Raw genomic sequence first — 27968 nt, 5'->3', positions numbered from 1 at the left:
GTGGCCAGAGCAGTAAATTCCTGGTTTTTTTATTTCCTGCATCTCACGTGCCAGTAATTTAAGGAAATTTGAGGAAGCCATCTCATCTCTCTGTGCCTTTGTTTCTTCATCTTTAAAATGAGACTAATGAGGGTTCCTATCCCTAGAGTTCCAGGCAGTTCAGGGTAGGCCTGAGAGGCCAGTGTGCTACTGAGTTAGCAGAAGAGGATTTGGAACAAGGCAGAGCTGGGTTTGAACCATGTTCTGCCACTTTCTAGCTTTGGGACCTCTAGCAGTTGGATCCTCTCTGACTCTCAGTTTCATCTTCTGTACGTTGGGAATAATTATGCCCACTTTGCAGGCGTCTCAGGAAGATTGAATGACATAAGACATGTAAAATGTCCAGCACACAATAATCTTGATTTGTATTTTCATTCATTACCTCACACACATGGTTATGATCCCAAGCCATTAATAGATAGTAAAAATCAAAACAAGAAGGAGATAAAAGGAAAAAGTGATATCTCCAAACCTTCCCCTAGCAGAGCCACTGCATTTCAGTTTGGAGTTTAGCATGAGTTTCCTTGCCTCCAGGGTGAAAAAGGAAATGGGATAGAGTCTCCTAGCTTTCATGGAGGACAAGCTGGGCTGACCTGCTGCCAGTTAGGAGAAGCAGGTCTTTCCTGGTCCAGGTTGCAGGGAGGGGCAGATAACAGGAGTCTCTGTACTTAGGCTCCAGCAGTACCTTTACTCATTCAACAAACCTCTCCCCCCTGCCCCTCTTTTATACAAATGCTGCCCTGTTGTGCACACTGCCCTGTACCCTGCTTCTGCGTCTTGGAGATTGCTCTTTTTGTCTCTAGGCCTGCCCGGTTCAGTTGCCCATTATTATACCTACTGTTCCATAGCACGGAGGTTCTGTGACTGATTCCCCATCCCTTTAAAAAAATTTTTATTGAAGCATAGTTGATGTACAATTTTGTGTTTCAGGTGTACAGCAAAGTGATTCAGTTATATACATATTCTTTTTCAGAGTCTTTTCATTATAGGTCATTACAAGATATTGAGTCTGTATTTAATACTGGGCTATACGGTAGGTTCTTTCCCCACCCCTTTTTCTTGGGCACTGAGCTTGTTTTCTGATGCCCTGTGGCTACAAATGGTGCCACAAAAGCGAATAGCTTTACATACGAGACTTTGGGCATCCGGACATACATTATAGGTGCAATTACGAAACCATCATCTGTGTGGGCTCGTCCGCAGTGCCTCACCAAGTCTCCTTCCCTCACCTCTGGTGCAGATTGCGGACGAAGAACCCTGTTTCGAGAAGCTGAAGATGCTTTAAGACGCAATTCACGGACGGCCCCCAGCAAAGTCCAGCGCCGAGGATGGCACCAGGTCTGGAAACCCCGGGCAGAGTCAAGACAGTGGCCCCCAGCCCACACTTTAGAATAAGGAGCAGGGTCACTGTGAGAGCAGAAACATAATCAGAGGGTTCAGAGTCCCCACGGGCAGGGGGTGAGTCTGGTGGGGCACTGCAGTGGTGCTCTCTCTGCCCGTGGCACTGGCCTCAGGACCCTCCAGCCCTCTCTATGCCGTGATCCTCCCTTCTGGATGGGGAGGCCCCAGTCCCTGTTGGGAGCATCTCAGGTCAGCCTCGTGGCCCCGTCGTGATGATGTATTCATGCAGCTGTTTTTTACTGGGCACTAACGATGTGCCAGGCACGGTCTTAGATGCCAGGGATAAGGTGAATAAGACAAAGCCCCTGCCCTGCAGAACTGAGATGCCACTTTGGGTTGCTGCTGATCCAGGTGCTTGCTTTTTTGAGCACCTGCTGGTACCAGGCATAAGCTGAGCTCCCATGTGACTTTTCTCCTTTGCCTGCTCAGCAGACCTATAAGGTAATCTCCAATGTCCTTCTTTTAAGGATGCTGAGGACGTGAAAGCTCAGAAAAGTTAAGTGAGCTTTCCAAGGTCAACCACTAAGGGAGTGGCAGAATCAAGACTCAAATCCAGATCTGTTGCTCTGAGTTCAGTGTTCTTGCCCAAATAGCCTTTACACCTTCCCCTGTGGTTACTCAGCCTTACCTGGGACCAATAGGTCTCAACCTCCATGCACATTCGGATTGCTTGGGATGCTCAGGTCCCACCCCCAGAGATTCTGACTCACTTGGTCTGAAATGAGGCTTACGGTATATATATACACCTGAATCCCGTGTTCACCGAGATTGCGAAGTACTTGCGTTATAACATTTCACACGGTACCATACATATGGATCTGTGGTAATAATCTCGTATGATTTATCAGCCCACCGTTGCAATAACCCTTTGGGTACGTAAGTATCCTCACTGTGCCACTGAAGAAATTGAGGCTCGGAGAGGACATAAGGTGACCTGCTCCCGCAGACACTAAGGGAGAACAGTAGGCTGAGGTTTGGAACCTGGAGCTGTGACCACACCCAGCGGTCCTCACTTCAGTGCATGTTTGTGTCTCGGCGTGCGCTGTGACGACCTGGAGAATGCTGTTCCTGCCCGTTAACTCCCAAGCCCTACCTACCAGCGATGAGCAAGGCCTTCAGGGCACCCAGCCTGGAGGCTTCCTTTTTCCCCAGCAATGAATGTTAATTTCCCATTAATGAGGCCTCTCTCCACTTCTGACTTGAGACAGTTCCCCTAGTTGTTTTGAGTGCCTTCTATTATCAGGAGCCATATTTGCGTCTTAGACTGTGACTTAACAGCTGGCCCCAGAGTCTGCAATTTAAAGACTTGGCCTAAGATTAATTAGCAGCCTTTCCCCGTCTCTCCCTGTGGTCCCACACTTCACAGGGCCTAATCATGGCTAATTTCCCGGCTTCCTGATGCCATGAAGGCTGTAATTGTCCTTCTGTATCAGATCAGTCAGGGGTCAGTCAGTGCCTAACAATAGAGACTTCTTGGGCTATTTTAATCATAAATGAATGGAATGCAGAGAATCAGGTGCTTACAGAACCCTTGGTGGGAGGATGGGCTCTGAGCCTGGCCTCCAGGAATGGCACCCAGCATCCAACACAGGCCTGCCAGGAAAGCTACTCCCCAGGACACAGGAGGGAAGGTGGGGGATCAGCATCAGCAATGTGTCACCTTAGCTGTGATCCAGGAAGCCAGTGCCACAACTGTTGGACGTATCTCGTCCATCCGGGGTGGGACATTGCTGAGAACACTCATGGCCTCTGCCTCGTGCTTAGCACAGAAACAGCCAGCGTGTGCCCCCCTCCTCTCCACCTCACTTCTCCTTTCCCGGCCCTCTATGGGGTCATCTGATCAGCCGCACATAAGTCAGAGCCAGACCCCAGACCCCAGCTGAAGGGGAGTCTGGGAAGCGCAGTGTCTGGCTTTCCAGCCTCTGCTGAGTAGAAAGGCACCCTTGGAGGAGAGCAGACTGCGTGCTGGGAGCCAACCCAACCCCCACCATCACATCAACTCTGCTCCACCCACACGTGGTCCTTTGGGGACCGCCCCTCAGAGATAGAGACAAACATTCCAAACCTTCAGAAGTGGTGAGTGGACTGGGAGCCATGTCACCAAAGAAAACTTCCATTAATTTAAAATACATGTATTACCCTGGGCCAGGCACTCTGCGAGGCTCTGGGGTTAAAAACCGCAAATCAAATAAGGTTCAGTTCCTGCCTTGGAAGCTCCCACTGTGATGATACGGGAACTGCTTATCCCGGGAGGAAGCTGCGACAGCTGTTCCCGACATCCGGAGGACCAGCCTGCTGGACTGCAGAGATTTACAGCTTGAAGCCTCTGGGCTGAACTTGCCCCCCAGATAATATTTTTTGGACTTGGACAGTATTAAAAAAGACTTAGTCACTTGCTAATATTTAAATTTAAAAGATTATTTATATATATATATATATATATATATATATATATATATATATATATATATATATATATATATATATATATTTTTTTTTTTTTTTTTTAAAGCTAGATTCCTATTTCCATGGAAGAATGGAAAGATCTGGCCCCCAGGCTGGGCCGCCTGCCCACAAGGCAGCCACCAGTGGGAGCCGAGTAGCCGCCCCCCTGTAGACAGTGCTCAGCCCTCCTGTTTGCCGCAGTCCCCGCAATCCCTTCCCTCCGGAGAGTTGAAGGGAATGGGCTTTGGAGTCAGACAAACAATTTACTAGCTGTGTGCCCTGGAGCTGGCCATGGGACCTCTCTGAACTTTGGGCTCATCATTCATAAAACCTCCCAGGGCTGCTGGGAAAGAATGTGTGTAGACATGTGTCACTGGCGGTCCATCAGCAGGGGCTGTCTGCGTCTTCAGGTGGAGGCACCTGGTAGCAGGTGACGGACAAGTCCAGATGGTTAAGAGCACAGACTCAGGAACCCAGCAGCCTAGGCTCAAAGCCTCGGCTCCACCACTGTGCACCAGATGTGTGGTCCTGGGTACGTTGTTTAACCCCTTGGTGCCTGTTTTCTCATCTGTAAGTGAGGTTGGTAATGGTACCTGCCTCTTAGGGTAGTTAATGAGCATTGAAAGAGTGGGTGCCAGTGTTTGTAGAGTGTTGCAAGCAGTGGCCGGCACCGAGAAAGCCGGCAGTAAATGGTAATGACCATTGTCATCAGATGTCAGGTGGGGGGTTGGGGGCTGCCATAAGGGGACAGCTCTTCATTCTAGTGTGTTCCAGCATTCATTCAGTCCTTTGTTCACTCTGGGACTGCTTATTGGACACTTGTAGGTGCTGGGGTCAGAGCAGTGAGTGAGGCAGGCCAGGCCCTGCTCTCCTGGCACTCATGGTGGTGGAGAGGGTGGGGATGGGGGTGGGGGGTCATAGGTCAGAGGGACTGGATGGCATATGGCCTAGAAGACCCCAGGAAGCAGTTTGGAGTTCATTTTAAATGTGAGAAATCCCCTGGCGGGGTTTCAACAGGGAAGTTACGTATTTGGGCTCCTGGTTTGGAGCCCCAGCAGTTGTGCAGAAGGACAAGTGGGGGTGGGTGGGTGGGTGAATCCGATAGGCCTTTTTCTCTCTACCAACCTTCCCCAGCCCCTACCCTCACACCTGGCCCTCCCCCTGCTTCCCCCTCTCACCTCAGCTTTCTCCACATCACAGTTTTTCACTCCTTCAGTATCCATTTGTTGCAACTTTTCGAGAGAGACCATCTGAATCTCTCAGCTGGCCTTTGTTCAAGTACATGGGGACAGAGATTCTGGGGTGTGTAGGATCGAGAGGAAGCAGCCTCTCTATCCCTATCCTTTTGGATGGGTACCACCATCCTTGGAGGCACCCAAGGGCAAGTAGAGTAGTCAAGGCCGCAGAATCCCCAATGGCCAGTTCTTAAAAGCCAGCCCATCAGGAGAGGGACAACAGCCCCATCGCAGTCCTAGGGTATCTCTTGTACAGCTGTGCCCAGCAGGAGGGACCAGTGGAGGCACACAGTCATTCAGTGTATTCACACTGGCCATGGCCAGGTCAGCAGGGGGCACAGTGGTCACTATGCACAGTGAGCCCCGCAGTCACAGCTTGCTCTCAGCCAGCATCTCTTCCTCCCTGTCATCCCCCAACACCCTCCGACTTGTCATCTTGCCAGTTTCTCTGAGCATCCCCCTTAACTCTCAAGTCACACATAACCTTTCCACTGACCAAGCTCCATACCTTCGCCTCTTCCAGTAGAACAGATTTCCCCCCTTAGGGGGTCGTGCCCAACAACTAGGAAGCACTTTTGGGTAGAGCAGCCCTGATGGAAGGGGCTGCCGCTGCAGGTGCACTGGCCTGAGCATCCCTGGGCTAGAAGGTCAGAGACTCCCTGAGCTAGAAGGTCAGAGAGTCATCTGAATGCTGGTCGAGAGGCTGACCGCTCCACCTGTAAAACCCTTCCCAAACTCCCCAGTTCTGCGGACACCAGGGCGGCAAATAGTGACGCTGTGCTGGGCATCTGAGCGGCCGCCTGCACCGTGGATTGGGCTGGTGGTGATAGATGGCTTTTGTTGGCGCTGTCCTTTCTTCCCCCACCACTTCTTGGCCTTAGATCTCTCTGCTGCTATCCATGGATTAAGATTTATGGCTCCCTCAGCCTTGTAATACTTGGGTGGACAGCGGCCTAATCAACAGAGCCGTCGTTTACCAAAATGCTGTCAGATTTGATGAACGTCATCGGCTCATAGCATTAAATTGGTAGTGAAGGGATTGGCCTTCCAGCAATTTACTGTGGGGTGGGCTTTCCATAAAGGCTTGGAAAGCAAGTTCATGGCAATTATTAAAGCAAAGGCTTCACTCTTGCTCTGCTGCTGTATCCGGTTTCCTGTTGGGGGCCAGGGAGCTTAAACACCTCCAGGAAATCTCACAAGGGAAAATGTGAAATGTGTGGGGCCTTTCCCTTTGTTATCTTTTTTTCCTGAGTTTTGAAAACCCCTGCAGTGAGGACGATAAATGAAACAACCCATAAAGCATCGGCTTTTATAGTGACCTTGCGCGATACAGACTGTCAGAGTGTCGAGCGCTGTTATTTGTAAGAGATCAGACATATCCGGGAAGAACATATCAAATAAGGTAGATTTATTCCCCACCCCAACCCAAAGCTGCCTCTGTCCGGAACATCAGAGCTCTCCTACCTCTAGGGGGAGCCATTTACATACCGCACAACCTGTACAACCATCCAGGGCAGCCCCCAGCCTTGCTGTTTTTTTCTAATTGACAATAAGCATTAATGCACACCTCTTAGAATACTTTGCTAAGGTGGTGGCTGATACACACAAAAAAACTCTGGGTACGACACTGGGCTGAGTGTGGCTGAGTATGGAAAACTGGGTATTTAGGCGTCAAGGCTTTTATATCCCATTCCAGTGTATAGTTGATACCGCAAGGGACTACCAGGTCTGGGCGCCAGCAAGTAGGCAGGAGAAGCAGCCGCTTGGAAACACCCACTCCGGGTAAAGCAGTGTGCCAGGTGGGAAGCCAGCCAGGAGCTCGGCATCATCCTTGTAGGGAGCAGATGGGCGTGCCTGGGGGCTGGGTTGGAACCTGCCACCTTGTGCTCCTCAGAGGCAGGGGGGCGTCCTCATGTGGTCAGGGCTGCTCTCCATCTCCTCCCAGTGGTAGCAGAGGCACCTCCTGGGGCCGGAGCGGGAGAGCAGGACAGATGGAGCGACTATTTCTTTCCCTCTCCAGCACCCACTCAGCATTTAGAAACTCTTTCTGGACCATATTAATTTTGTCACAAGTTGCTTCCTAAACACATCTTTCCGTTATGTATGCTATGTGGGCTCCTTGAGGCCAGGGCGTTGGTTTAATTTTTTTTCTTTTTTCTCTTCTTTTCTTTTCATTTCTTTTTTCTTTCTTTCTTTCTTTCTTTTTTTTTTTTTTTTTTGTATCTTGACATGTTTCCAGAACCTTGTGTGCAGTTAGCATTCAGTAAGAACTTGCTGATTAAATCCCTTAATGCCTATTGCAGACTTGTCTCCTGACATCTTGGGGAGGCAAGCAGTCATGCTAAGCTTCTGGGAGGGAGATACTTCTAGGGAAATTGAGGATGGAAAAGCTGCAGAACAGAGGGACATATGTGGACCCTTCTTGAATGCTGGAGCTCTTTCTCATGTTTATAATTCAGAACAGTCTAGCAGAGCTTCATTAATCTTGCCTCTCTTATTTGCCAGTGGGGAAACACCCACTTCAGGCATGGCTGGATCCAGGTGCTCAGACAATGTACCAGGCTCGTTCTCCATCACCCAACTCTGCTTTTCCGCATGTTGCTCTGAGTGAACCAAGATGGCCACCAGCAGCTCCCAATCCTGTCACCTGCTGCTGCATCTCTTTGGCTACCCCAAACCAATCACCCAGACACTGTGGACTAGTGGGATCTAATGCTCAGACAGGCCAGGCCTGGGTCATTTGCTCCATCTATCCCTAGACTCAGTTCCACATGAACACTTGGACTGAGGGTGGGGTTGGGGAGGATTTCCAAAAAGAAAACCAGGGTACTTTAAGCAGAAGACAGGGGAATGCATGCCGGACAGGCAGAAACAATTTCGCCCACTGCAAAACCTCGTGGTCCTCCTGATCTCACACTGCTCCGACTTTAACATGCATAGAAACCACCTGGGTTCTTGCTAAAATGCAGATTCTGATCTCTAGGTCTGAGGTGGGGCTTGAAGTTTTGCATTTCTCACAAATACCCAGGAGAAGCCATCATTGCTGGTCCTTGGATGGCACGTGGAGTAGCGAGGTCCTAGTCCCAGCCCTCCCTCTCCAGAGAAAGGAGCAGAAACCCATGGAGGGGCCAGGCTGCTCCCCAGGCCTGCCCGGTGGTCCTCCCTCCGTTCTCCTTCCTTTACCTCCCTCCTCTCTTGTGCTGTTTGCATTTGAGTGTTATTGAGTGGTTCCATGGAGGAGGGAGGCGCACATTGTAGAAAATCCATCCCAGCTGTGAATTTCAAAGCCTTCACAGCTTCATCCTGGCCCGAGGCAGGAAAGCCCCCAGGAGTCTCCTGGTCTCAAAGCTCCAGTTTTATAGATTCCATGGCATGCTTGCTCTCCACGGACCCCACTGCTGGCACCAACAGATGCTCTGAGAGCAAGTTGATGAAGCCTGGGGGGCAGCAACATCACACTTGGTGCCGGAGCCCAAGGCAATGAGGCTGATGGTCAAAAAGAAGACGGGATGGAGTGTACAGTTCCAGAAACAGCAAGGCGCACTTGGAGTCTAGGGGGCCATCGCCATGCGACAGGACCTCCTGCGGAAGGAGAAGTGTCCCAGGGCACCTTCCTTCTGCACCTCTGCGTCCTCCCCATTCTCTGATGGGGGGCTCCCTGCCTGCCTTTTTCTGCCTCTTACACTCTCCAAGGTCTTTTCCTGGAATGATTTGTAGCCGAGCCCCTGCCCTTTTGGTGTTAAATATTCTCAGGAAATTCTTGAATCCCTCTCTATTCTCCCCAAAGGCCACTGTGGCCCAGACTGGATATATTTCTTCTTCACATGCCTGTTGGGGGCCATATAGTGTGGAAGTTCAGAGCTGGGGTCATTCAGCAAACTACAGCCCTTGGACCAAATTTGGCCACAGCCTGTTTCTGTAAAGAAAGTATTTTGGGGGCACAGCCACACCCCATTTATTTAGGCATTATCCATGGCTGTTTTGAGCTATGATGGGACAGCTGAATATTGTGCAAAGACCAGAGGACTGGCAAAGCTTTAAAATATTTACTCTTTACAAAAAACATTGGCCCCTCCCTGGTTTTGGGTAAGGCCCTCAGAGCCACACTGCTGGGGTTCAAATCTAGACTCTGTGGCTTCCTGGCTGTGTGACGTTGGGCACGTGGCATACACCCTCATGACTCAGTTTCCCCCTGGTGTTGCCATGAGGACTAAATGAGCAAAGGCCCCTGAAGCTCTTGGAGTGGCAGCCGGTCTGCATTAAGTGGTGCCCAGTGTGAAAACACCGATGGCGGGGAGTGGGAGCCCGGGCACTGTGGACATGGATGAGAAAGGAGTTCCCTTCTAATGGAGGAGAGTCCTGCCGGGCAATAAGGCTCACAATCTTTATTATCAAAATAATAGTTCAGATCTCTAAGCTTGTGAGGAAGCTGAATCCTACCCCAGGAGTTGAAGGTTCTAACTCTGGAGCATCAAGGGAAATGCATGCTCTAAATCTCCCTTGACTGTCTCTTGGCTGGGAAATAGGTCCAGTACATGTGGCTTGGTGGACCTCTTCTGTCTCTCAGATTTAAGAGGCCCTGGCTCTCGGATTCGTGCACCTGCACGGCCTCACCGTTAGGGGGCACCTCCTTAGATGTTGCTCCCTGGGCGCCTGGCTCCCTCTGCCCTGGTCCCAGCTTTGCCCTCAAGGTCCAGTGCAGCTGTTGCTGGAGTCAGAGCATTGAACCAGGGGCAGTTTCTTTACCTGACTCCCAGATGACGCCGGCAGCTGGCTCCTGGGTCCATGGTGGACGGAACATATACTTGAGGGGAGGTCTGTTCCCAGGGTGAGTTGATGCCACGTAAGGTGAATCGTGCAGCCCCAGTGCGCTGTGGGTCACAGCTCCTCGTCGAGGGCTGAGCACATCCCTGCGAGTCATCCCCGTGGCAGTTCTGGGAGGAAGGTGTTGTTAGTGCCGCTCTAACAGATGTGGAAACTGGTGCTCAGTGAGGGTACATGACTTGCCCAGGACTGCACAGGGAAGAATCATCAGGGTTCCAGGAAGTGAACCCGTCTGGGTGAGTTTAGAACCCGGGCCCTAAATCACACGTGAGCAACTCTAAAACAGCCACAAAGAGCGACAGGTGCCTGGGAGAGGGTTATCCACGAGGATTCAGCTCAGCTTCACGTAACGGACCCTGGACCACTGGGGCTTACAGTCTCGTTGTTTTTCCTCTCATGTGAATAAGGCATTTGGAGGCAGCCAGGCAGCCGGGTTGGTGGGACGGTTGGTTGATGCCCCCCGGGGCCCAGGCTCCTCCTGTTTTTCCGCTGGGCTTTTAGCGTGTGGCTTGCTTTCTTATTCTCACAAGACAGCTACTCTGCTCCCAAACATCATGTACATTCCGTCAGGAAGAAAGGTAGAAAGATGAAGGGCAAAAATCCTTGTCACTGAGTCTTGATTCGCAAGATGACAGTGGCTTCCTCGGCAGCTCCTCTAGCCACTCCCATCTACCTCACATGCCATCCCAGCTGCAAGGGCATCCAGTGACATGACCATCTTACAGGAGGCACATTGCCACCTCGATAGAATTTGGGTTCCATTAAGTCAGGATGGAGAGGGCGGTGGATGGCTGTTGGGTGGGCAGAGAGTGTCTCCAAAGTTTCAGTAGGACTTGGATACATGGAGAAATTTTGGGAGGTTGGTGTTAAGATTGGGAGAATAGCCTGAGCAAACGCACAGAGTGGGAGAGCTTAGGGCACAGGCGAGAGTCCAGACTTTGTCACAAATAACATAAATCCTCTTTGCATTGGCTTAAGCAAAAGAGTTTCTGTGGTGTCTTGTTTCAGGCATGGCTGGATCCAGGGGTTCTAAACAAATCCACTAGGACTCTACTTCGGTCTCTCTGTTGTCTTTATCTCTGTGGGAGGGGCAGGATGGTCCCCAGCAGCTCCTGGCAGGCCTGACTTTAGTTCAGCACCCCTGCAGGAAGAGAGCACCTCCTCCCACAGCTCTAGCAGGATGCCTTGGGCCACTCTCATTGGCTGCCTTAGGTCTGTTCCTGTCCCTGAACCACTGGCCAGGGTGTGTTGTGAGGGATGGAATAGGCTGATTGGCCAGACCGGAGTCATGCTCCTGCCCTCCCTTGGGCCACACGTGGATTGACAGTGGGGGAGGGAAGTGAGGAAGGCATTTCCTGAAGGCAGGGGAATGGATGCTGGGCTGACAAAGCTGCAGATCCTGGGAGTATGGGAAGCAGTTGTGCTTGGCCCTGGGTGTCAGGTGTGTGTGTGTTTATGCGCAGGGCTCAGTGGAGGAAAGATAGGTTGGGGCTGGATTGCAGAGAACTTTGCCTGCCCTGTTGTACTGTCTAGGGTACAAGTCTGGCTGCTAAAGCAAGGAGACCCCAACAAGAGTGGCTTAAACAACACAGCAGATGATGTCTCCAACAGCAGTTTAGTGGTGGGGATGCACCTTGCTCCGAACGGTCTCGGAGGAACCTGGACACAACCTCTTTTGTCCCTCCAGCTTCTTCCAGATGGTGCCTTCTCCCCACAGTCCCCAGCAGCTTATGGCCACCTCCTCATTCCAGTTGGCGGGAAGGGGAGCAGGGCAAGGGCGACTCTCCCCTTCCCCTCCAGGCACAGCCTCAAAGAATCACACACCCCTCTCTGACATACACACCTCATGAGCCGGAATGTGTTCACCTGCTCCCACCCAGCCGCAGGGGACACTGGGGGTGCCAAGTGCACATCTGGAAATCCATTGCCAGAGAGGAAGGGGAAACGGACACTGGGGGACAGCCTGCGGGCTGCCACACCAGGCCAAGGAGTGGGTTTCCCAAAGAATGATCTGACGAATGCTAGGAGGAAGAGGCCCCACTACACAGTTTCCATGGCCCCAAAAGTCTGGGATATGTTCCATCCTGTATTCTATTTTAAGATATCCACAGTGTGTGTGTGGAGGAGTGGGTCGGGGTGCATATTAAAGGCCCCAAGAAGTCCTGGCCAAAAAACCAGGGCTTTCCTAAACTTACTTGATTTGTAGTTTAACACCTATTAAAATTCTACTGATAAATTATTTCAAGCCAAAAAAACTACTAAAAAAATTCTGCTGCAGACTTCGGGCAGGAGGACTCAGTAAAGACTTGAGTGGGGGTGGTGTGACGCATCCAGGCCAGCCTGCACAGGATGACGCGGGTCAGGTGCATCCTGACCCGACCGCTGTCACCTGCAGACATGCCATCTGGCAGTGAGCCCCAACAGCGCCCACCTCTTGGAGGAATCAAGGTGTTCATTCCGCTGTCTCTGAAATTGTCTGACTTTTTGTGTGTAGAAATCTGTGCAGATCAGAACAGAAGCTGGCCCGCGGCTCCACATTGAACCCCCTTTGGACAATTCGGAAGATTTTGAGCCATGTGGGGATGTGACTGTCAGGGAAAAGGATGCTTCTAGGGACCGTCCACAGGTAGGACTGGCCGCTGCTCAGTGCTACAGTGGCTTTTGGGGGCTCATTCTAACAGTTACTCATTCCTTCCGTCTCGATCCCCTGCCTTCCTTCACTCTTCCTTCACACTTTAATGAGTATCCAAATCATTTGCTAGACACTCCGCTAGGTACCCAGTGTCCAGAGGCCAAAAGAGGCAACAGCACATAATCCCTCTACTGCAAGAGGGAGCCAAGAGGTAGGACAGGGTGTAGAGCATCTAGGAAGGCTTCCTGGAGGGAGTGACATTTGCCTGGTTCTAAAAGCTGGGTAAGAGTGTGAGGGCCAAGGAAGTGAGGGTAGGTGAGCTGAGCTGATCCTCAGCCTGGCCGCCCCTGTATGCATGCAACTGTTGTTAAATATTTGGAATATCATTTCACTTCTAAAATCCTTGAAACTGCAACAGTGCATCCCAGGCTTCCACTCAACAAGCATTTGTTGGTCACCTACTTTTGAGCATCAGGCTCTGTCCTCGGCACTAGACGCACAGAAATGAACAAAACTGACAAGGGACCGATTCTTAAGCCACTTATGTTCTAGAGGAGGAGGCAGACATATAGAATAAAACCAAGAAATAAATAATGCGGTCATTTCAGGTATTGATATGTTCTAGGGGAAAAAACAAGGGGGAGATGGGTTAGCATAGGGATGGGACAGTGTGGGAAAGTGGGAGCATTAGACAGGGGAGAGAGAAGGAACACTTCTCCCAGGTGTGACATTTCAGCTGAAATTTGATGGATAAGAAGGAGCCAGCTTGGGAGCGATCAATGGGAAAAGCATTCCAGGCAGAGGGAACAGCAAGCACAGATGACATGCGGCTGGGCTTGTTCAAGGCGCTCAATGCAGGCGTGTTGTAAGCAAGGGGCAGTCAGAAGGAGATGCAGTTGAAGGGGCAGCGGGGCAGACCACAGCATGCGCAGTGAGCCTAGTGAGGGTAAGGATGGAGCATTGGATTTTATTTCAAGGGCATTGCTTTTATTAGAATGAGTGTGTAGATCATCTCTATGGTTATGTACAAGCTAAATTTTAGGGAGGAGGCAAAGTCAAGTTGCTAAGCCAGTCCTGCCCTGTTTGCCAGAAAGAGACTGTTCAGCCATGGGCCCAGGCTATAGATTCCAAGAGCCTCATCAGAAGGACAAAATCTTCGTTCCGTGTGCCACTTCTGTACCCCAAACCTGCTTTTCTGAAATGAAAATGATTCACAAAGGAGATGGGGATGCCATCCAGGAAACACTCGTCTGATCACCATTGCACATTGGTGTTTCCGTCTTAGCTTGTAAGGATGGACAATTACAGAGCAAGGGATCACTTTTGTTTCACATTCTGGCTACAAACATTCTGAAAGTTAATTGCAAATTTTCGTCTTCCTGGCAAAAAAGAGTCCTTTTCTATGGAATGACCCAATGACCTTATCACCTTCAACAGTCCATAGAAATGTGATTTTACAGTGGGCAAAATTGTGGACTTTATTACCTTTAACACCCACCTCTCACACAACACACACACATCCACCCACATACTTGCTTTTGAATCAACCAAACAGCCCCCCGCTCAGGATCAGTCTGTGCAAACAGCCATCAGCCTCTTTTAGTTGGGGAGGCTGGTTTGCAGCCAGGTTCAGTCTGTTGTAGCCCTAGCACTGCCCCATGTCTCAGAACGCCTGCATGTCCTTCAAGCAAGAGGCATGGTACTTCCCTCTTCTCCTTTGGCCATTTGGTACCTCGGTTAAATGGACATATATTCCTTCCTTTGCAAGCCCCCAAGCTCCCTGCAACGCCAGGCAGCCTGTCCCTCACAAGCTATTAAGCTCCATTAGCATTCCTGGGCGCGCGCGTGCTCCGAATCAGCGTCGCCCTGCTCGCCCGCACTTAATTTTCTCCACCGTGAGTGCTTGATTGTATTTCTTCCTTCCCTTTTTTCTCCTCGTCTTGAGGGGGCACTCCGTAAGGCTTCACAGTCAATTTCCCCTTGGAGTTATTTTCCTGCTAAGTGAAAGAGTAAAATGGCCATGCCGCTTTTTGGCAAAGGCAGAAGCCTTAAGAGATGCAATCTGAACAGGGAAGGGGGAAAAACAAGCATGTGGCTAAATATACTCAGCCCCCCTCACACTGTTTGCCAGCACAGCCTGACGTGGAGCAAAAGGAATTGCTGTCCGCGTGTGTACTTTTCTTCTGACCTTCACTGTTAAAACACACCAGCCTTTTCACCTTCCATCGTCTCCTTAGTCAACTTCAGTTTCTTGGCGCTCTGAGTTCACAGACTGTCATGTACAGACTGGTTCTGTTGGCCTCTACCTGCCGTTGACTGTGCTTTTAAAAGATGTGAATTACAAGCTGACTTTTAAGAATTAGGAAATTCCATGTCAAAATCTGAACTGGGGACTCCTCCTGAAAAATGGAAAGATTTGGGAACCCCATTCTTACATGACAGTGGAGGAGAAGGGAGCTGGGGAGTGAGCAGGAGGAGAAGAGCTTCCAAATACAGGGAGCAGCAGGTGCCAAAGCCCTGAGGCAGGTGGACAGCAGGGAGGCCATTGTGGCTGCAGCTGAGCAAGCAAGGAAGTGAGGCCAGAGAAGTACTCAATGCTCAGATGGCGGAGGGCTTTGAGCACTGAGGTGAAGATGAGGGATTCTACTTTGAGTCAGAGAGCAGTTTAACAACTCCAGGGAAAGAAAGATGCCTCTTTCTAGAGAGTTCCACCAAAGTTCCAGGTCTTGGTCACATTGGTTTTTCTTGGGCTGTGTGTCACAATGGATGATTAGGCTCCATTTAAATGCTTTCAGTTTCATTTAAGAACCAAGAATGAACTTTTACATTTTTTTCCTGTTATTAAGATATCCTTTGTTCCCTGATAATATATGATCAGCATTAAAAATTCAGATGATACAAAGTAAAGTCCTTTCATATTCCCACTGCCCCAGAGATGGTTCCTATGGATGGGTGGGTATATAACCATCCAGACTAAAAATTGCATATACCCATTATATTCATTGAAAGCATATATTAATTATACCCAAGGCGAGGTAGGTGATCTGGAAGGTTCTGGTCCTGGCCTATTCCCAGTGAGTGGTGGTTTCCATGTTTAGTTATCAGTCCTCGAGAGCATGACAGGGGATGGGAAGAAGATTTGCCCCGCCAGCCCCTCCTGACATCTGCTGGAATGCCTTCTCCATGTGCCTTCTCTATTGTGTGGATCCTGGGGTGGCATGAATTGGATATTTGCCCTCAATTACAAGTCAGTGTTTTACAGCCCTTGTTACTTGCTGACACAGATGAACAACTAAAGACCTGTCTCAACCCATGTGCCACCAGCAGGGCCACGTGTGGACTCTTCTGGGGCCCACTGTGGCTCACCCACCTGTGAGTGCCGTGTAGGCGAGGCAGCTGTGCTGTTTGGCCAAACACCCCCCAGGGGAACAGCCCAGCCCCTCTGTCCCTGGCGGGGCTCTTCAGCAAATCCTTTCAGTCACCCTTCATTAATTTCAATGGTGAGACTGAAAAAGGAGGGGATAGTTTTTAGGGCAGTTCTATTGCTTGGGAACTTCTGTTTAAGGTTACCATATAAATAACCTTTGAGCAAATGCCTTTTTTTTTCCCTGATTTTTTTTATTGTTCTTTCCACATAAACGGGATTATACCATCAACACTATTTGATAGTCCCACTTTAAAAAAAAAAAACTGGGGGGTTGGTAATTAGGTTTATTTATTTTTAATGGCAGTGCTGGGGATTGAACCTGGGACCCCGTGCATGCTAAGCATGTGCTCTACCACTGAGCTATGCTCCACCACTGAGCTATACTTTCCCACCCATCCTCCCCTGATAGTCCCACCTTTTTAAGTCAAAACATCATGCCAGGGCCATCTCACCACACCGGTCCTCACTCAGCCATCTGAACCCAGTGGCTCCAAGTGCTGTTTAGATTGTTGGTGGCCTGAGTTTGAATCCCGGTCCATTTACCAGCTGTGTTCCTACAATGGTGTTGATAAAGCAGGGATGAGTTTGATCAGATCAGCTTTGTGAGCAAAAACAGAGAATGACTTAGTGAGGAGAGAGACGTGAGGCGCAGAGACTGATAGAAAAAGGGCCCCGTACACCTCCAGGGCTGTCAGTTGCTTTTTACCATGCCCAGTTCTCTCTGCTTGTCCCTAGGGTACCAAATCTCCCACCAGCACCACGCCCTGTGATTTTAATTTCTCCCTTCCGAACGTACATGGACACCTCGACCCTCCAAGCTGTACGGACAAAGAAAGGATCCTCTTAACTATTCAGGATGTAATGGTAAGATTGACTTTCACATCCTAACCATGCAAGGCCAGGGTCTTTCCCATACCAAGCAGCCGGGCCATAGGGGAGACCCCACCAGAGAATCTTCATGGATTTCCGGGAAAACAACTCAGATCATAACAGGATTTGGTGTTAATGAAAAAACTCTGGCCCACCCACCAGAAGATTTCAAACAACATGCAAGAGGTATGACTCAATAACACTTTTCTCTAATGAGAGTAAAACTCACATTAGATGAGCAGGCACTCAGCGCCAAGCACTGTGCAGAGTGTATGACATCCGTCACTGCATTCATTAACCCTGTGAGTTAAGTGCCATTTTCATTCTCATTTTGTAGTTTGTGGAAATGGAGGAATGATGTTGCTCACCCAGACCTCAGAGAAGCTCAGACCCCATGACTCCTTGTTCCATGGAATTAACAATCATGGGCTGGGAACTGTGCTGAGCTGATTTTGCTTCCGAAAGTACCCAGGTCTTTCGGGGCAGGGTCTGTTGTGAATATTATTGATGTTCTGCCTGGGGACGAGGTGTTCAGAGGTGGCCACCTGTCAGTTATGCTTAACTGTTTTAAATGATGATGGAGAAGACCTCTCCTCTGCCAAGTATTTCCCCAGTGAGCCCATAGCTGGGAACATTGATGAAAAATGTTTTTCAAAAGTAAAATCCAATAAGGAAACAACCAGACAAAGCCAAATTGAGGGACAATTTAGAAAACAACTGGCCTGGAGCCTTTTAAAATGTCACTTGCATAAGAGAGAGAAAGGCAGTTCTGGGTTACAGGAAGCTAAAGACATGCTGCGGTTATGTGATGGGAGATCTTTGTGGGGGTGGGGGGGATTGCTATAAATTTAAGGATTGTTTGGGGACATGAATGAAATTGGAAAATGAACTATATTGTGTTAGAAAATAATGCTGTATTGATGTTAAATTTCCTGAATTCGGTAATTACATTGTGGTGATGGACGAGAAGATCCTTGTTCTCAGATCTCTGAGAACTGGTGAAGAATTGGTGAATGTAGGTGAAGGGTATTTGGGCATTCATTATACCCATCTGTTACACTACACTGACACATATTCTGTGGGCTTTACATTTTTCTCAAAACAAATTTTTAAGAAGCTAGCACATTAAGGAGGAGATAAGCTGCTTCAATAGAGCTAAGCACCAGCAGAGGAAGAAAACTGAGAAAAGTGAAAAAGAAGACCTAGTTTAAAAAGCTTAGCAGGATTTTATTGATGTCAGTTTCTGGATTGTGCTACTGTCCTGCAGGCTATTACCGTGGGGGAAACCGGATGAAGGGTACATGGAATCACTCTGTATTGTCTACAGTTAGCTCAAAATAAAAAGTAAAAAGCTAACTAAATAAAGCAAACACAAATGCCCAGGTCCTATGATACAGAGGTTTTGATTCTGACCCTGGGTTTGGGCTCAGGCACGGCTCCTCTTTTTTAGTGCCCCGCAAGGCTGTAATTTGCAGCAATATTTGAGAACCACAGTTATAAAGAACAGAGCTGTGGATCTCAAACTTTGATATGCACAAGAATCACTCAGGGTATTTGTTTAAGATGCATATTTTAGGTCTAATTTCTAAGCTAAGAGAATTGTTTGTAGGAGGTAGCACAGTTTTTAACAGAAGAACTCCTGGGGATTCTGAATCAGAAGTCTTGACGATTAGAGTCTACTGCAAATGTTAGAAACGTTTTAGAGATAATTTGGACTTTGTGGCTTGGATTTGGAAACTATAAAAAAAAATCAATGTTAAAGTTCGAAGTTAAAATCTCTTCTATATCATATAAAATTAAGATAACTGTAAAGTAAAAAACAAAAAAACAAAAATCTGGAGGTTCACAAAAGCCAGAAAGGGATGGGACGGGGCTCTGCCCTTGTCTTCAAACCATACCCTGCACTCAATAAATGAAAGATACAAAAGCATAATAGCTCCTGGCAATGTCTCCTGTATTACAGATCAGTTTCTATCCAGAATATTGACCATTAGTATTAAGAAAAGACTAAATTATGTTTAACATACGTTTTTTAAAAGGCAAAGAAGTCTTAATCTGTTTTAGAAATATTTTCATATGAAATTATTTTATTTAGGTTTTTGGCTATTTAAAGAGGTGAATTTTACAGACATAGAAAACAAACTTATGCTTACCAGGGGAGAAAGGGGCCAGGTGGAGGGATAAAATGGGATTTTGGGATTTGCAGATACTAACTCATATATATATACATATATAATAGATAAACAACAAGGTCCTACTATATAGCACAGGGAACTATATTCAACACTTTATAATAAGCTATAGTGAAAAAGAATATGAAAAGAAATATATATATATATACACATATATGACACTACCACTGTGCTGTACACCAGAAACTAACACAACATTGTAAACTGACCAGACTTCAATTTTAAAAAAAGAGGTGAATTTTCCATAAATAGAAAATTAATTTTGTTTTGTTATATGAAGGCGTTATTATATTAAGGAAATGAATATGCATCCTTCGTATTTGGTTTTCTCACTTTAGTCACATTCAAAAACTGTCTCAAACTTGAGAAAAAACAATTCAGAGAAAATAGGGGCATGTAGGAGAGAATTTCTTATTCAATATGACTTGAAAAAAAAATTATGCTTAAATTCAAGAGAAGAGTTGAAGTATATAGTGGTAAGTGGAAGAGGATGTGGACCTGGACCCATGAGCTCAGGCCAGTTTCAGCTCACCAGTGTGTTTCATTGGCTGGCCTGCTATTGTGCTGTCATCATCATTGCTGTTCTTTTATTTCGAATTTGAAAACGTTTATTCTAAGTATGCACCTTTCAGTTTGCCCTGGTCCGCACCACTCCCTATTGTATGACACCGGGACTACATTGCCATTTCAGGCTACGTTCCATCTGCTGAAGATGCTGGAGCTTGTGGCTTCTGTTTTAGAGAGTAAAAAGAGCAAGCGACTGGGACTCAGAAAGTCTGGAGAGGGTAGTTGGGGCTTTTCTAGAAACTCTGTGAGTTTCTAGAAGCTCCTTGTTTAAGTCACACTCTTTCAGAGCCCATTGCCTCTCCTATGACAAAACGTGGGGGGGTAGGTTGGATATTTCCTGTGCCTGTCAGCTCTGAAATTGGAAACCCCAGGGAGGAGTTGATAGGTGTTCCCATATTGCAAAATCCCCAGGAGCAGAGGACACATAATAGTTCGTGGAGCCCCCACTCATCCAAGGACTATTTCTGTAGGCTGTTTGCAAGTTACATATTTAAGGCTTGAGACACCCTTCCCCCACCCCAGATCTAAGCTTTGTGATGGCAGAGATGTGTGCTACCTCGTTGGCTGCTGTGTCTCTGTTCCTTAGAAAAGCGCCTGGCATGGAGTTAGTTTGCAAATCTTTGTTAAGCAAGTGAACTGAAGAATTGATTGAATCAATAAGTGAAAGTGGCAGCGATGTTGGTGAGGTGCCCTGGCCAGCCCACACAGCGCTGAGTTCAGTAGTCACATCACTAAGTTATAATTATGGTGACAGTATTTCCCAAACTATGAATCAGGACACAAAAGAATTTTTGTGCTACTTAGGGTAAAAGAGTCAGTTTGGGAGATGTAGTTTGGATTCTGAAATCTTGGGATTTCTGGCAGACAGTGCTAATTAAGATGAATATTTTAAGTGCTGTGAACGAGGTTAACAGTGAGGTAACAGGTGGGATAACAAGCACAGCACTTGGCCTGGGTGGCAGGGCAGGGCAGGGAGTGGTGCATACATAGGAACAGTCTACACAGCCTGGCTGACTGTCATCATGTGGAAATAGGGGCCTGGTGGCTTTCCATTTTTAAGGGAAGCCAAATAAGTATCTGGGTTTGATTGTGTTCGGTTTCGCCTGTTTTGTTTGTTTGTTTGTTTGTTTTTGCTTTTTTTGTTTTTAATGTTGGTAACTAATTCACTATTTTCTGTGGCCCAAAGTATGCCTGCTGGCCAGATTTGGTCTTTGGACCACAAACGTGCAACTTTTGATTTAGACTATGAAAGCTTTGTTAGCTCCTGACAAGAGAGGAGGAAGAGGTTTTTATCCTTGCCAGTGGCACTTGAGTTAGCCTTTCCAGTATCCAGAACCGTCAGGGCCATGGTGTCCTGAATGTCGCTGGATAGCTCAGACCAAAGGACCACTTGGCTGATGATATTAGGCAGGGCCTTAGCGGGTGGGTCAGACAGCACAAAGCCAGCTGAGTGGGAATAATTCAGGGACGAGCATGAGTGGTTCATGTGGGGTGATGCTGAATGAGCACTAAATACCCATGAAATGCAGGTCCAAAGCTGAGGGATGTAGTGATCCCTTCACTCAGTAGAGCATTTCTATAAGTAAAGATAATGAATGGTGTTTGACTTCCTAAAGCATCTTTTTCAATCTTAATGAAAATTAAAAAATAACATCTGAATCAATATTGGAATAAAAATCTTTTTATTTCTTGCATTTGTAGCCTTCTTAGAATTTCTTAGGTATTTTCACATTATTTCGTATCATTTTATATAGCATCGAATATATGAGTGCTTTCTCATTCGGAAAGATTCAAACAGTTAAGAAGTAAACTCAGTAAAATATGAAAAGCTCTCTCTACCAAATCAGGCCCAACCTTCAGTTCTGTTAAGCATGTATTCTTGATTAATTTTGTTATTCATTCATTCATTTATTGTTTTCTGTTTCAGTTCATTTCTACTTTTATCTTGAGTCCTTCCCTAAATTTTTTGGTTTAATGTATTGCTTTCATTCTCCCCCACCCTCATCCCATAACCTGGCTTCTTAATTTAAATGTTTAATTCACTTTTTTCCATCTTGTTTTCTTTTTTTTTTTTTTTAACATTTTTTATTGATTTCTAATCATTTTACAATGTTGTGTCAAATTCCAGTGTAGAGCACAATTTTTCAGTTATACATGAACATATATATATTCATTGTCACATTTTTTTCTCTGTGAGCTACCATAAGATCTTGTGTATATTTTTCTAATACAGCACTTTTAAGGCTATACATTTTCCTCCAAATACTGCTTTGTCCTTATCTCACAAATTTTGTTGTATGTGTAGTGTTTTCCTTGTCATTTACTTCTATTGGTTTGTGATTTTAGGATTTTTTTTTCTCTGTATTTTTTGAAGAGTTTTTACAAATATTCTAAGTAGAGTTTCTGTGTTAATTTCTAATTTTACTACACTATGATTAGAGATTGGTCTGTTTGATTTTTGTTGTTTTGGGAGTTTTGGAGATTTTTGTTTGTAGTCTACTGGATCATTTTTATGAATGTTCCATGGTATTTCAAAAAGAGTAATCATTCTCTTTTTGGTGTAATATTCCCAGTATGTCTATTAAATTAAGCTATTAATTGTGTTATTTAACCTGGAGATCATGTTATCTCCCAGTATAGTCCCAGAACACTTACATCAGACTCACTTTGGCTTCTTATTAAAAATGAAAACTTTCACACCCCACTCAAAGATACAGAACTAGGTTGGAGTGTGCAGAATCTGCATTTTTCATAAGGCTCCCAGGAAATTCTTATGCTCATTCGCAAACCACCGTAATAGAGCCCTTCATAATTTTTGCCTATTTAATCTGGGTGATTTCTGTGAACTTGTCAATTTTCCCTTCTATTTCTCTGTTTTTGCTGTGTACATTCAAAATCTCTGTCATAGTGTGCATAATGAGCCAAGATGTTCTCTAATAGATTATTTCTCTTATCTATAGATCTTTGTCCCATTTAAAGCACTACACGGGCCTTTTCGGTATAAGGGCTTATGTCTTTGGCATTGGAAAAATGTTCATTTATTGTTGTTATTATTGTTTTATTTTTCCATTGTTTCTGTTCTATCCTCTGGCGCTTCTCTTGGACAAATACTTGCTCAGATCTATCCTTTGAGTCTCTTAATTTTTCATTTGCATTATCCTTTTTCTCTTTTTATGTTGGTGTTCTTATGAAATTGTTTGGCTTTAATTTCTAGCACACTTGATTAGTCTCCTTTTAGCTCTTTCTGCTGTTTAGTTATCTTTTTGAAAATGTTAATGATAAAATGAAAACTTAAGATCTCTAGTTGTTTCTTTTTCATGGTGAAAATGTCCTCTCAAATCTCTCCAGGGGTATTAATTTTCAGTATTCTAAAGTCTTTCTCTACGAACGCTCTTAAATTGGGTATTATTTCTTTTGTCTGTTAAATCTGGTGCCAATCTTCAGGGGTTTTGATTTTCCCTAAATGTTTGGTCTTTCTTACTTGTCTGCTCCTCTTGGTATTTGAGAATCCCGCTTCCTCTGCCTGTTCTGTTTGATGTACCCTGACTCTGGTGATTGTGGGGTTGGGGCACAACCCTTTGGAATGCTCCTGAAAGCTATGTGCCTTAGCTTCTCTTCCACGTATGGGAGCTCCTGGTCTACCATGGGGACAATGACCTCCTGGGGCATTGCCCTGCCTTCCTGCCCCAGGGCCCACACTCTAGGTGGCAGCCTGTGGTGAGCACCTCTGCACTTAATGCAGCTGGGGAGGGGCCAGCATCCCCAAAAGCAGCCCCCAGTGAACACCCTAGAGCTTCCTCGAACTCCACCTAGACTCTGGGCTCAACTTACACACACATACACAGAATTCCTTCTATGGAAAATTTTACTGCTCTGTTTTGGCCCGTAGTTTCCTCTGCTTTTACTTCTTCATAGATGTGATCTCTGCTCTCTTGCCTTCAGGAATTCCTCAGAATTTCTAGTGGTCCAGCAGCATTCTGTGTTGTTTGGTCTCTATCCCTCGAGCCCTATCCAGTTTCCTTTCCTTGACCCCTCAGCCTGGGAAGGCTCCTGCTCTGGGTAGGCTCAGGTGAGGCAGCCACGGCACACTGATGCCACAGGGTCTGCCCAGCGCCTCCCTGCCAGGAAAGGGTGGGGCGCCGGTACCCCTCTGCTTTCTGAGTCTGTGCTCTTCCTCTTCCATCACTCCACTCCCTAAGACAAGGGTGGCTTTCTTCTTCATAATAGTTCAAGACTGAACTCTGGGATGCTTCATAAATACATTTAGCTTTGAATGAAAATCAGTGAAAGAAAATCCAAGCTTGGATGGGGCCAGTAAGAAAGTATCAGAAAACCAAAAACATGTGCTCACTTTGGCAGCACATAAACTAAAGTTGTAACTGTACAGAGAAAATCAGCATGGCCCCTGCACAAGGATGACATGCAAATTCATGAAGCATTCCGTATTTTTTTTTTTTTTTAAGAAAACCAAAAACACTGCATAGGTTCTGGAAGCTCAGGTGTAATTCAAATTTTCCTATCCATAGTTCCATCAGAATTGATGTTGGGAAATGTGATTTTAAAAGTACACAGTGTGGACCCTAAAGTTAGGGCTCAAGTCTCTTTATTCTGGGAAGTTTGTGATCTCGATGCAACCAGGCTTGAAGTGTGGGCTGCTGAGCTTTGGATATGGGTTCTTGACATTCATTATACTTGTTAATTTTTTATGAAATGTTGTCTTCGTTGTCAGATGATAAATTCCAGGAGAACAGGGACTCTGTCTTATTCATCACTCTATACCTAGCCCTTAGCAATCAGACCTACTTAAGGGGACAAACATATTCAACAATGAATGAATGAATGAAAAGAAGAATAAAGTAGTTAATTAACCCTCAGTGCAGGGTAAAAGTCCTTTCTGGGCAAGGCAGGTTAATATATGTAAAATGGCTCTGATAATACAGTAGGAGTTAGTGGGAATTATTGCAGCTAACTGTGCACGCGATTCCCAATTTTGTAAAATTGCCGATCAAATGAGAGACATTATTGGGGGTAGACTGTGCATTCATGACCTCTGCCCCAGAGACTGCTGCTTCCTCTTGAGAACTCTTTTAAAGTGTTCAGTGTGGCTTCATGGTCTAAACATCCGATCTTATAGGCAATGTCAATAGAGTCTGAGAAATAAAGAAAAATAGGCTGTCATCTCAATGTTCAATTTGCTGTAAAAACTAGACCTCTGTTACAGCAATCACGAAACACTAATTCATAGTTATTATCTCATTGCATCCCTTCAACAACCTTGTCAGGTTGTCAGGGCACATTTTCCCATGTGAGAGGTGGGGGCTTGAGGCTCAGAGACATGCTTGGGGACGTAGACCTAGCTGTTCCCCTTTCTAAGTGTAATTAGAGGTTGAATGCTTCATCCACTAACACCTAACATACACTTAAACATGTTTAGTGGCTTCCTGGCAGCTTTGTGTCAAAAGGTCACACAGGCGGGTTTTGTCAGTTTCGTGTAAGCCAGTGCACAGTCGCCGAGCACCTGACTTTCATCTCGCTCTAGAGACTACTGGCTTCCAAGGCATTGGTGCCGGGCATGGAACAAACGTGAGCACAGGATGAAAAGCCTGGACTTTGGAGTCAGACGGTCCTTCATCCAAACCTTGGCTCTGCCATTGCTAGCCGTGTGACCTTGGGCTGCTACTTAAGTGTTCTGAGCCTTTAAGATAAGGATTCCCACACACAGGGGTGGTGGGAGGCTGCAGGGAGATAAGGTGCAGAGAGCGGTTAGCTTGGTGCCTGATATGTCACAAAAGCTTTGTAATTGGTAGCTGCAGCTATTGATGATATTATAGGTGTTCTTACCATTATTGCAAACATTTTGTGGGTTACAGTCATCTAGTTTCACTCTTTTCCTAGCCCTGCAGAAGAGAGGAAGATCAGGCATGTAAGGCACTGATCCACTGACCATCAAACCCCAGCCGTGTTTTAGTCACTGGTCTGGCATCCACCCCTCCCTCCACCTCCTTCCTGGCTTCTCTCGCGAGGAGGCCAGTTTGTATGCAGTCCCATCACCCACTCTCCACCTTTGCAGCCTGGCCTCCATGCAGAAGGCTTTCTGTTGAAAGGGCTTGAACTTCACATTTTCAGGGCTGAGCTTCGAAATTGCATATAACAAGGTTTTAAAGCAAAGCCGTAATAAGTTTTCACAGAGGACTTTCTGGATGGCAGCTTCAAAGCAACTGGTAGATCCCCCAGCATGGGGTCCCTTTGAAGTCTCGGCAGGTTGGCTTTCAAAGCGACTAACCCAAGGTCCTCTTCTTTCCAGATGGAAAGGCTTTGAGCCGCTTTCTTGAGGGAACGTGACTACTCACTTAGTCTCCCCTTTGCCCCGGAATAGATGGTTTTAGATCACACAGGCATTGTAAGGGTCTAGGTTCCTGAAATTTGCTCACCCTGTGTGAGCAAGTGTATTATTTTCCTTTATGAAGAAGATAGTGCAGAATCTAGGCTTCATACATATATATGTGTGTGTATATATATGTATACATTTGTAAATAAAATGATAGCATTTAAATTTGCATTAATTTGACAGAAGCAGAACCAAACTGAAACAGAAGAAACTACTGGCATTCAAATTTCATTTTCACAAGAGAGATTTCTTGACATTTCCCGTCAGTTTAATAAATTATGAAAATATATTAAGAGGTCGGAGTTGCCATTTTTTAAAAATAACTCCGTGTTTCTGTTTAAGATGGTTGTGAATTGACTAATCTGCTGTGGAAAGTGAGGCTGGGGGTGCACCCACACTGCCTGCCCTCTTCTGGTTTTTGTGAGCTTAGCTAAGATCTTAGGTTTAGAACATTACGTTTCCGTCCATAACCCAGCTATACACAGCTGTCCATTACACTTGACCCTTAAACAATAGGGGTTTGAACTGCTCAGGTCCACTTGTATGTGGATTTTTTTTTTTTTTTGGATAAATGTAGTTACTGTATTTTCATTTTACAGATCTTTAACTAAGTTTGGGGAAAAGTTTGTGTTGGATTAGAGATCACAGTATGTTAGATCAAGAGGACTGGGGTCTGTGTTCTCTCCTATCCAGCCTGTCTCAGCTTCCTGCCCTTGGGTGAGCCATTTGTCAGTTCCTTTGTTTTTGAAGCAGAGAGAGCAGCACATGGATTTTCGACTGCGTGGGAGGTCAGTGCCTCCCAACCCCCCTGTTGTTCAAGGGTCACCTGTATTTCTTGAGTCTCTAAACGACTTCAGTGTCCACCATTAGACCTGTTATCACTGCCTCTCCTGGTCTGTGTTCTTTATTTTGATTTTACTTTTCATTGTTTGGATTTCATCATTTAGAGGATTTTTCCAAGAAGGACTTACAGGCGCTGTGTTGATACTCCCTGACGTTCTTCCTGTTGAGATTGGTGGCCTGTAACTTTTAAATCTGGACCACTCGACTGGATCCAGGGTTAGACGCCACCCCATCATCTGCCAGCGTCAAGCACCGCCGATCACCAATTTCTGAGTCACTCTTCTGGGGACAAGATGTGTTCCAGGGTTAGAGATCAGTGACTTTTCAGACAGCTAGCTGTTCAGGGCCCTCCACACCACTGCTCCTACCACTCCTGTAGGGAATTCATTTATTTTCAGGAGTAAGGAACAGGATTTAAACATAAATGTTAAAAAAAAAAAAAAAAAAACCCTAAAAAAAACCACAACAAAATAAAAAATAAAGAAGAATATTAAAAAAAAGTAAACACCTAATTTTTTTCTAATTATAAAACTGGAAACAGGCTTATAATAAAAAATTAAGTAGCAGAAAACCATTCCTATAATGCCACCCCAAGAGAGAGCAGTGTTAATAGTTTGATGTTTATTTTCCCAGATTTTTTGTGTGCCTGTATGTACACATTCTAATATAATAATTCTCTTTAAAATCAGATTTATAATCTATGTACATTTTTCAACATGCTTCTTTTTCCTTGAACATACATCTTGCTATCTTTCTGAGTAAGTGCATGGTATTTACCTCCCTCTCTGTAAGCGCTGCCTGAGGCTCCGTTGACTCCCTGTCTATTAATAATTTAACCCATCCCTGACTGATGAACAGGCAGATCATTCCGTGTAATAAATGATGCCTCGCCGGGCTTTGTAGACTTAAGACTGAAGGATAAATTCCTAGAAGGGCTGAGTTGGAGGGTACACACGTTGTTAATTTCTAGTCAGCCATTTCTGTCATCTCTGCCTCCAAAATATGTCTCAAAATGCATCTTGCATCCCCATCTCTGCTGCCACCTTCATCTTTGCCTGCTGCCGCAGCTGCAAATGTCATCCTGTTTCTGTCATGTCCCGGCCTC

The 27968-nt window shown here is 46.2% G+C and overlaps 1 protein-coding gene and 1 non-coding gene across 2 annotated transcripts in view; both read left to right on the top strand.

The window, feature by feature from the left end:
- Positions 1-27968, top strand: part of KIAA0556 (KIAA0556 ortholog) — a 173989-nt gene that overhangs the window by 53954 nt on the left and 92067 nt on the right. The window contains 3 exon segments of the mRNA XM_014560871.2: positions 1280-1377; positions 12439-12570; positions 16739-16867. Of these exon segments, the coding sequence (XP_014416357.2) occupies positions 1280-1377; positions 12439-12570; positions 16739-16867 (359 nt within the window).
- LOC116657672 lies at positions 23976-24082 on the top strand. Its single transcript, XR_004312869.1, has one exon. It is a non-coding gene; the product is annotated as a U6 spliceosomal RNA (small nuclear RNA).

The sequence above is a fragment of the Camelus ferus genome, chromosome 18 (assembly GCF_009834535.1).
Source record: "Camelus ferus isolate YT-003-E chromosome 18, BCGSAC_Cfer_1.0, whole genome shotgun sequence".
NCBI lineage: Eukaryota > Metazoa > Chordata > Mammalia > Artiodactyla > Camelidae > Camelus > Camelus ferus.
This window is presented reverse-complemented; position numbering and strand designations above follow the sequence as displayed.